Below are 10,865 nucleotides of genomic sequence, written 5' to 3'. Positions count from 1 at the left end.
ATTTTTTTCCAACTAATTGGTTAGAAATTAGTATTTAATACAGTTTAAGAGAATTCATTTTCCAGGCATATTTACAAATATCACTTAGCGTTTTCGTGTATACTAGTGGCAATTCATAATTTATCTTATACATTTTCTTACAAATGTATCCTTGTTTAGTCACACGAATTCAAATAAACAATAAAATATTTCAAATTAATATTATTCATAAAATATTACCTCTTCTTGTTGGTGTTGTTGTTGATGACTCTGAGCCACCAACCTGATACCTGATAGTTCCAAAGATCTAGGATCAAGAGAGCGACTTCTCGGCTTTTCCGAATAGAAAACATCTTCGTCCCTCTTTCCTTTAATCCATCTAAAATAATTTGACATAGCGACGTATTCACAGGCACTGTACTAACTAGACATGTCGCGGGAGCAACTATTTTAAGTGACAAAACGTTTCGCAAACTCGTGTAGACGCGGTAAGGTTATAACGCGAAGGCATCTCTTAAAGTACTGAGCGATAACGTTGTTGTCACGAGATACTAGTTTGTTATGCAACGGTTGAGGTGAGTGAACAATTTCTGAAGATGCTGGTACTTCATTACGGAAGTGCAAACCGGTCCCAGGAGTCAAGCAATCGAGTGACCTTTCTTTTTCGGTATCAATACTCGCTGAACAAGATTTTCTGATTAAAAAATTCAGCGTTTCAGTTAGCAATGTATTGTCTTTCAAAGAAGTGTTGTTCACGGAATGGAATACCACGCGGAATGATTAGTACACAACAAAGTGCACAATGTACGGTCACATGTGTTATGTTTTCCGTATTCATTTAGCCTCGATTTATCAAGCGTTATTACGTCGTGTTTCACGTAGTTCAACGGCGGCTGATTGGTCTTCCGTCCGCCCTCGTGGAAAACTATCCTTTGTATAACATTGTAGTAAGATTTAAATGGATTTAAAGACAGTCAATTATTTTTATTTGTAAGCGAAATGATCTACCAGTTTCTTTGAACAGATGAAAGAAATTCAAATATGAAATTTTACTGACATATTTTAAAAACAATTCTTAATAATCCCTTCAACGATTATTCGACAAACATTTCTTGTAACCATAGAATAGTATGATAATAGTACGAAACTTATCATATTATTCTACGACAGGATATGGTCCACACAATAGCCAAATGGCGGGATTTGAACTCACAACCGCTACATCTCTAATCCGTCCTTAAACATTAACTATTGACGCTTCATCAACTGTAAACACATAGTTTTTTTAATGTTGAATTATGATCATACAGTATTATTACAATAATACCACAAATGATAATGTTACATGCTTAATTCATTGTTCAAATGAATATTTTTAAAAAGTGAAATAAGAAAAATTGTTCTGTATAACAGCGCGCATTTAACTTATTCCCTTCTTATGGATTTATCATACTAATTACAACACAGAGTGGTTAAGTATAGATTTAATACGAGAAATATACTCTAAATGCCTCGTTTAGTGATCAATTAAAGACTAAGTGTGTCAGATTATAAAAGATGAGAGATTCAGTATTCAGCGTGTAACGAGTTTCTTCCTCCGACATACTCCAACTTAAAAAAAAAATCATAACTACAAAGGAATATTTCGAGGTCATATATCATAGATATCCGTACAATAAAAAGATAAGATTAAAGATTACTAGATTATAGATTCATCCACTAGAAGATAGGTCTTTAATTATTTACACTATTCACCATAAAAACATTTTACGTCTATATTTTTGTTAATAAATATTAATAAAAATTTGTATGTATACCCTATTTTCCGTAACCTCTGGACACAGTAATTAAAGTTAGTAGTCTAACAAAAAATAAACAAACCTTCGCCATATTACGGAAAAATATGAAACTAATAGTAATTTCTTTGCGTACATCAGAAAGTGATGCAGTAAAGATTAAAGCGCTGCAGGCCAAGGTACACGACTTCAACAAACGTTTGGGTGCTTAAAAAATTAAGCACAAAATGTTCTTTCAGATTTACTGAAACTTTTAACTTGTGATATGCTTTGGCATTAAACAGAAGTTAATAACTAACACATTTAGAACTATACGTATTTAGAACACACCGACTGAATTTTATATCATGTCCACTTTAGAAATAGTTCTAAGAAAATTAGTTTCCTATCCGTACAAGGGACTACTATTAGGTGCAAAACTACAATCTGAGTTCCTATCTTAATAGGACCTTTGATCCTATTGTTAAATTTAGCTACAAAATAAGCGCGCATTTCGAGGTCAAATTAATGTGTCCATGTTGTACATCATTGCTTTCAAAGTATATGTAGACTCCTTTTCATGTAAACATTACATAAACTAGGATAATCGGAATAAATTAGATTATAGCTACTGAAATTAACATGTCTGGATAACTAATTACAATAGACTTTACATTTCATTTGAATCCAATGCTTACTTTTATTCAGCCAGTATTGGCTTTTGTCAAAAAATCTTTCGTAAGGTTAAATATCTCGCTCAAATCCACTGTTAAAAACTTCAAAGATAGATAAGTTATGTTTCAACAGTTCAAATTGAGTTTGAAGCTTTTCCCACGATAGGTAATCAACGCCATCTAGCTGGTTAACATGGAAATTGTAAAATGTATAACCACGCCATCTAACGTAAACAATAAACATTACTTACCATTCGACGTTTCTGATGAACTTGTTCGGGCTGGGGATTTGCTGATGTCATGCCTCTAAAGATGTCGAGTACTCTTGCAATTGGACTTTGTCGCCTATACAACAATTCCGGACGCAACGTATGAGCGTACTGCGAGAAATAAAAAAAACAATAAAGTTTAATAAAAATCTTTTACGTACTTTTTATAACAGCAATAGAATTCAGTCTAAAAATTAATAAAAATGAATCATATTTCATCTTTACATAACTAAAATTAGTTAATATCTTACCATTGCGTCACTGCCTTGCTGTGTTGATGATGTACTAGTAGAGTTAGGTCCCGTTGACAATTCGCTGGTATCAGAGCCTGTTTTCTCATTTTTCTGGCCTCCTCCAGGCTTCGGTACATAAAGAAAAAAATTATAAAAAATTTAAAATTAATATTAACACATTAAATGACACTGATTTTTTTCGTATGAAAGTAAATTCGCGAGTCCTTGGCACTGAAAGTTTTACGATGTGTATCGCGAATTAATGTTACTACGGGATACAGAGAATCCTTATAAATGTAAAAATAGTGTTATTGCCTTACCATAAAGTCGGAACCGTGTAGATGGGGCGAAGTAGATCCAGTGTCTTGTTCTCCTGCCTCGGTTTTCTGCCCCTCCTTAGGCCCGCCACCTGATTTCGTCATATTCTAAAAAAAAAAAACACGCTACTTCAAAGATTCACTTCAACGTTAGCACAAGTGTTTATTTTTTACTAATTCAATGAAAACTGATGCGACATCTTACACCACTAATAATCAGAAATTGTGTTCCATAAAACAAGGAATGATAAAGGAATCAGTGAAATTATAGGGAATGAAAATTAGCGATCTGTTACACAACAGCGAGATTTTTAATTGTACATAATATAGAAATAATGATATTGTTTTATCTTTAATAGTGAATGTATACCTGAACAGTTGACTTGAATTGTTGCATTATAGACATGTGTCGCTTTGCATCTCCCTTAGGACGTGATTTGAAAATATCAAACAAGGCAGGTCGTCTGCTTACTCCACTTGTACCTGTAACAGATAACAGTTATTTATTAACAAATAAATTTAATTCCTTCGCTTTTTTCTTTGATTGAAAGAAGCTTACGTTAATATTTAAGTTTAATGTACCTCCTAACACTCAAAATTTCCCGATCTTGGCTCGAATTGGCACGACCGTAGCAAATCTCTTTCGCTTCAACATCCATACATCTACGCATATATGCTCTTTGGATACGAAGATATCTTAAATAGCGTTTTTAGGATGTTATTAAATATTACCGTGTATAGTTTGTTGATATAGTTGATCAGCCTGTCCATCGTCAGCAGATCCTCGACGCTTGCGTTCGCCAACCGATTGTGAGCTGCGGGTGATAGCTGCGTCCAAACGCTGGTCTGATAGAAAAAAAATATTTCTATAAGAAGCAAGTAACTTAGTATATATTAGATGCAACGACTCTTAACCTGATCTGGGAAACATATTTTAGAAATTTTAAATATTAAATATATAAATAAAACAATTAAATTAGTATCAGTTCCTATGACTTTGATAATACGTGAGCTCTATTAAAACCGGATAATCAGTTATGTATTGCCTTATTTCTTAAATCATGTGAAAAAATAGGTGGTATATGCTGTAACTAGGGGAGATAGGGTATGGTTAACCTGAAGTATACAAGTTAGTCTGGTTAAAACTATACTTACTCCCCGTAAGTATACTTTAGTTTATTTTATTATTTCATTTTATTGTAGGTACCCATCGCTACCATTTGTAGGCTACGCTTTATGGTCACAGTAAATCAATGACATTGCGATGCGTAATTATAACTGCGTGTATACGTCACGCTCCCTAGAATATCTCGGTCGCTTGTATAACTATCCATTTTGTTATATCCGCTTTTACCTCATATATAAAAAAAGCTCTGATTTATAACTTATTTAAGTAATTACCGGTCACTTGTTGTACAAAATATAGTAAATATGTAGCGAGAAAATCCAACGTTATACAAATTACCATTTACCAAAATAACACTAACGCTAATACCACTATTTTCGCGTAATATTAACACATTGAAACGGCATGCATTATGCATTTGTTACGCTCAACAGCACAACAAATTCCAATGGCGTTCGTCATAACAACAATCACTGATAATTTTATCGATATTAACGAACATTTGCTAAACATTTGTTATTACTATTTAATGGTAAAAGTTAACGTACAATTATTTGAACGTATTTACATAATTTATTGTATGCATTAATATTTTTAAAAGGTTAACTTTGAATTTAATATGTGTAGATTAAATACTATAATATGCAATGCAGTATGGTAGCATATATTAAACAACCACGTGCCATAATATTCAACCACTTTACATCAAATGAAATCGCAGTCAGACGCTGCTTTTCTTAATGTAAAATGAATAAACTTTTTTTAATTTAATTAAAGGGGTGAAATCAAGAAACTTAAGCTACCATCAAATGAATAATCAGATTGTTACTAAAGCGCATTAATAATGATAGTTAACTATTTTGCTTTGATTTTATTCTTAATTTTTTCCAAAAACTGTATTTTTATATCAACATATATATGTTATTCAATCATAAGAAAATTACAGGAAGGTGATAAAAACACTTGAACGATTAATACCGCAACATAGTTACTTTAATCAAGGTTAACGCGCATTCGTCAACTCCACGTCCACCCGGAACCCCAACGCCTCGCGATCGCCGTGGTGTTCACTTGCCGTTGCCTCATCGCCGATTGAACGGAATAAGAATATAAATTTGGTAGCAAAACGAAAACGACGCATTATTCTCCGGCCTCGGGTGGACGATTAGTTGACGATTGCGCGTTAAACTTTAACGATAATGATTTATTTAATAACAGCGTGTTTTAACACTACAACATATACAATTATATGTAAACATGACCGTGTTATTGAATTATAAGCAGCTAGAATTAAACTTTAGATAAATGTGGGCATTTAAAATAAGAACTTGTTACCATGAAATTCCAGTGCCGAAACATTTGTATTAAATAACATTGTTATAAAGAGATGAGAATATATTAAAATAGAAATGTTTCAACGATGGAAACGCACAAATAAAAAAAAATTATAAAGTTACACAGCGACGACGTCAGTTGCGGCTTGCATGAGTCAAATCGACTAGGAAAGTACCATGACCTCACAGAATAGACCTGCTTTGCGCATCTATACATTATGATAATCACTCGCACAATAAATGACATATAGGTTATAAATGCCATACGTTTAAATAAAGTACTCTCTTTCCTGAATTCAGTTCCATGATCTACATTTTTAGCTTATTGACAGATATACAAAGGCGGAGCTAATAACTTACATTCAATACCCCTCATTTACTAAGAAAAGAATTCTAACGAGCAGTTATTAACGTATTGTTATCAACTATGCTAGAATGTCACGAGATTTAAAATAAAACAAAACCGAAGAGATCTTACTTCAATTAAGAAGTTAAAACCCTTTAAAAATTTACTTTAATTTGTATTATTCTGCACATTAGAACGTATCTATTAACATAGAGATATAGGTTCTTTATAACCTACTTTACGTAACATTCTTTTATCAGCCACTCGTATGTGGCTAAGTATTGGCGAGGCGCCAGATATACGGAAACTCAAATAGTACGTGGGCTCATTCTGACCAAACGTTATGGCGCGTTATGGAGATCAGAAAATTTCCAGTGAAAAAAAAAATGTGTGAATTTAACTATTGTAAATAAGAATGTTAAACGAAAAACTATTTACCTCGTTTTTGTCGCCTCTCATCACTGCTTCTTCTTTCTTTTTCCTTTTTAAGATTTGTTTTCTTCGCAGCTTCGATTTCCTTATATGAAGCCTGCGATCCCCAAGTTCCAGATCGGTTCCGATTCGCTTCTTTCTTGTCTAGCTTATCTTCTACAGATTGTTTGAGCGGATCGACTACCTTAGACTTGGGCTTGCCAACTTCTTTCTGAAAAATAATGAAACTTACTTATAGTAGCAGTGGTGTTCTTAAAACAATAACTAAATACAATCATATGTAGTTATTAATTTGCTTACCTTTAATTCTTCCTTTCGCATCACCCAAATATCTTCTGAGCTTGACGGTATACCGTCCACCGTTGATCTTATTTCTATTAAACTACTGTCAAAATAATTCTTATCGCGGTGAAGGTTCTCCCCAGCAAAAATGGATCGAACACTTCGTCTTTGCTCTTCTACTCCTTTCGTACCAAAGTGTACTGTATGAGCGTTATGAACTTGTGAACGAATAGCTTTTTCAACCTGTGGTGCTGGCGGAAGTGGAGCTGCTTCAGCAGTGGTCACTAAGAATTTGTGTTTTGCTCCCATTACAGTGCGCTTAGAAGATTCCCGCTCATCAGTTGAAGAATCTTCATCCTGGGATTGCTTTTTACTTGTGTGTATATCATTTTCTGTGTTATCTGTACTCCTATGAGCTAGCCAAGCTTTACTCAGTACGTCTGACGTATCTTTCTTTTTTTCATCGTCCTCATCTTCTTCGCGACATTGAGATAGGCGTCGCCTCTCCACAAACGGAAATGGCGAATTAGTGTTACGACTTGAAAGATTGTTGCAATGGTTCATAAAATAATGCTGGAAGAAACTATCAGTTTCGGGAGTGTCATTCTCTCCTTGAATAATGTCTTTTAGTGCCGCTAAAGATGTTATCGTGTTATAATTAATAGCGTTAACCAAATCTTCACTATCTGTCGAACTTCCAGACCCATTGCCGCCGTCGTCCACATCCAATTTGCTGACTTGTTTGGATACTTGGTCCAAAGTCAGGTCTGTACTTACTGTCTCCATTTTTTTCGTCTTCTCATTTTTTATCTGGATATTCGAGCTCTGTTCTGAATCGGAATCCATTGGACAGCATTCGACGCAATAATTTCATTCAATTAATTTACGAAAGGAAACTAGATCACTTTACATACAAATCAACCACAAATAGTCACATGTTATTGTTTTTATTTGATCTTAAGTAATATCGAAACAAATTTCGTGACTCCCGTCACCGATTGGTCGACATTTCACTGTGTCTAGTACGGGAACACATACCAATGTACATTTCACTGATCTAAAAACGCATTTTATTTGAATTATCACATATCTCTTTCGCTCATCCATATCTTTGTAGAAAATGAAGAAAGGTGGAAAAGGGCTAAAGTTGGGTCTTTAGTATCACAGTGTATTCTGTGGGGTCATGGAGTGGGGAGAGGTCTTACCGTAACACTGCACGAACCTAACGCAATTACAGACTCTGTCACTGTTGTTTTTGAAGCTATTAATATTGAGAGAAAGAACCTGCTATAATAAACATATCTGCATTTTTTCTTTTGATTTTAACCAGATACTGCATTGTCAATGTATGGCATGTAGGCCAAGGATATACAACATTAAGGTTTATCATTAAAACATTAGAGATTGCAATAAAGTGTCAGATTTGAATTACAATTAATATTTCATTAATTCTGATCAGACGCAAAGCGTTTAAGATAAATGGCCGACCAATGCAAACAAGCATGAGCAAGGCCAGACTTATCTAAGGCAAAGTCTATGACGTCTATAATCTGTATTTGCTCCAGTCAATTATTGTATAGTGCATTCTTACACACTTTCGGAAAATCTATTAAAGTATGCGTTCTATGGAGTATAATATTGTTTTTAAGATATTTCAGTGTATCAATACATAATAAAATTGCTTTTTATAGATAAGAACGTAAAATTTAATTTATTCTTTATGTAGGTCAACGGCAAAAATCAATCTTTCTTGTCATTAAAATTAGAGTTAAATATTTTTTAATTGTAAGTAAGATAAAGAGTATCTTAACCTAATTACCTGATTATCAAATCATAATGATTTATGGTAAGAATTTAACTTTTCAAAAATAGATGGTTAGTATATGTAGACATTGATAATGGGTATTATTTCCTATCACCATCCATTACGAATTTTCAATGCTATATATTGCCTTAGAAATTCAAGGCAATTGATAATAAACACCAAACTTATATAAATAGTTAGCAAAGATAACACTAAATTCAATGCAAAAGAACTTGGTTATCTCAGCCCGTCCAGTCTTTAATCAAACAGGTACTGATAAGATTCAGATTCAGAAATCTATATATATATCTATATATATAAAAGAAAGTCGTGTTAGTTACACTATTTATAACTCAAGAACGGCTGAATCGATTTGACTGAAAATTGGTGGGCAGGTAGCTTAGAACCAGGAAAAGGACATAGGATAATTTTTACCCCGTTTCCTATTTATTTATTTTTTTATTCTGCGCGGACGGAGTCGCGGGTAAAAGCTAGTAATGAATAAACCCACCTTTTAGGAAGGAGGTTTACTTGGCTACAACTGTAACACATATTTCTATTGAATTTTGTTTTCTCTCAAAACTATGTGCATAATCTTACATTTTCAAGATCATCAAATAATACCATTTTAATGACTAATCCATGACAAATGAAATAATATTGGCACTAATTTTTCTTATTGAAAATTATTATTGGTAGAGTCTATAATTGGAATCTTTGAATCTGTAAAATAGATATGAGAGAAGCTTATTCTTAATTGCCCAAAACAATATTGTTAAATACTGTGTCCTAAATATGTTGTGGCATCATGCTGACTTTGTCAAGGACATGTTATTTATTGCTTTGTAACACATCATTATTACTGACAATTGACTTGATATGTAAGCTCATTTAAATAATGAATACAGTTTGTGTACAAAGATAAGTAATTTTTTATTTATTATGATAAAAATGTATATCTGTTTATTTAGTACAGTAAAAAATAGTAACATATTTTTATGAAACAAAACTACATTTGAAAACTAATTTAAAGAAGATTTTATTGATTAAAATCTTCTTATTTCATTATTTATCATCATTTCCCTGCCAACCCCATGTGAGTGGGATACGGCACAAGATTTATATGAACCTTAAAGTTTTGGCTTAATTTGCTTTTCTTATGCATTATTATATAAATTATATTCTAAATCAAAGTTTGTATTTGTGACCAATGCGGATACAAACCTATATTGCAGGTTTTAGCTCTCAATTTTTATTTTTTATTTTGGTAAAACTTTTTTTTTGCATTTTAATAATGAATTTCTGATAGAATTCAATCATGTCATAAATAGTTAGTAACCTAATAGAACCAAAAAATAAGTGTTGTCAGGTAGCATTTGTTAGCGTAACATGCTTAATTGCGGGTCCCAAATGCCATGAAACTTCTTCTTCGTCTCTGTTTTTTCAACAAGAATGTAAAAAAGGATAATATGCGTCAAAGTCTAGTGTCACTGCAGTCGAAACTCAAATTCAAGTTGATGTTTGTTAGGAAAATGAATAATGAATAACTGAATGAATAATTTTTAAGGAAAAGGTACGTTCATTTTAAGCATTACTTTGATACAAGTTTGTTTTAAATTCAAAAGTATCGCTTTATATTACATATAAATATACATATTTAATAAAATTCATTCACAATTTCAAATCATTTTTAAAAAGTCAATAAAAAAATAAGATTTTAATAAAGGGACTATCCATTACTATTAAATATATAATTTATACAAATGAATTAGGTCCTGCCTCAATGAGACTACTGTGTAGGGATAATCGAAAGAGACGTGTCGAAATTATTTGTAGAACAAACCGTAAACACATCACATCACATCACCATTAAAGTCAACACAATGACATCTCATAATTTGTCACTCACATTTTATTTTCACCTTCTTTATTCATTAAATAACATAAGCTGTTAGTAAATTTTTTGAAAATTTCTTGAATATCAAACAATTTGCAAGTTACCACAAGGCAAAATGTTCCCACTTTCCGCATTTATCAGACATAATAATTGTAGGAAACGACGACACTGACATTTTACTGACAACGAAAACTTAGTTTTGCCAATAGTAAATATTTGTGGTAATTTTTCGTTGTGCTTTCATTTTTCCAAATCGATGTTTTAATAAATATTTGTGTAATATTTTTATTAATATTTAGAAACCATAATTTTGAGCGTAAAATAAAAAAATGTGACGACATGAACCATTTTTTGTATAACCTGATCAGGAAAACAAAAAACCTCACTATGTCGTTGA

The 10,865-nt window shown here is 32.5% G+C and overlaps 1 protein-coding gene across 1 annotated transcript; it reads right to left on the bottom strand.

The window, feature by feature from the left end:
• Positions 1-1,227: 1,227 nt before the first annotated feature.
• LOC123723459 lies at positions 1,228-10,628 on the bottom strand. Its single transcript, XM_045686109.1, has 9 exons — positions 10,481-10,628; positions 6,786-7,824; positions 6,492-6,696; positions 3,980-4,093; positions 3,618-3,730; positions 3,251-3,355; positions 2,949-3,056; positions 2,680-2,808; positions 1,228-1,245 (listed from the first exon to the last, which is right to left on the bottom strand). The coding sequence occupies exons 2-9, from the start codon at positions 7,611-7,613 to the stop codon at positions 1,228-1,230; spliced, it is 1,620 nt and encodes a 539-aa protein (XP_045542065.1). The 5' UTR covers positions 7,614-7,824; positions 10,481-10,628.
• Between the last annotated feature and the right edge of the window lie 237 nt (positions 10,629-10,865).

This window comes from Papilio machaon, chromosome Z (genome assembly GCF_912999745.1).
Source record: "Papilio machaon chromosome Z, ilPapMach1.1, whole genome shotgun sequence".
Classification (NCBI taxonomy): domain Eukaryota; kingdom Metazoa; phylum Arthropoda; class Insecta; order Lepidoptera; family Papilionidae; genus Papilio; species Papilio machaon.
This window is presented reverse-complemented; position numbering and strand designations above follow the sequence as displayed.

What these genes read in the sequence shown, in the direction of transcription:
- LOC123723459 (XM_045686109.1), bottom strand. Translation starts at nt 7,613, where the DNA reads ATGGATTCCGATTCAGAACAGAGCTCGAATATCCAGATAAAAAATGAG. An exon ending in TGCGAAAGGAAGAATTAAAG is followed by an intron (nt 6,697 to 6,785) that starts GTAAGCAAATTA and finishes ATTATTTTTCAG; the next exon opens with AAAGAAGTTGGCAAGCCCAA. An exon ending in AATTCAAGTCAACTGTTCAG is followed by an intron (nt 3,356 to 3,617) that starts GTATACATTCAC and finishes TTTTTTTTTTAG; the next exon opens with AATATGACGAAATCAGGTGG.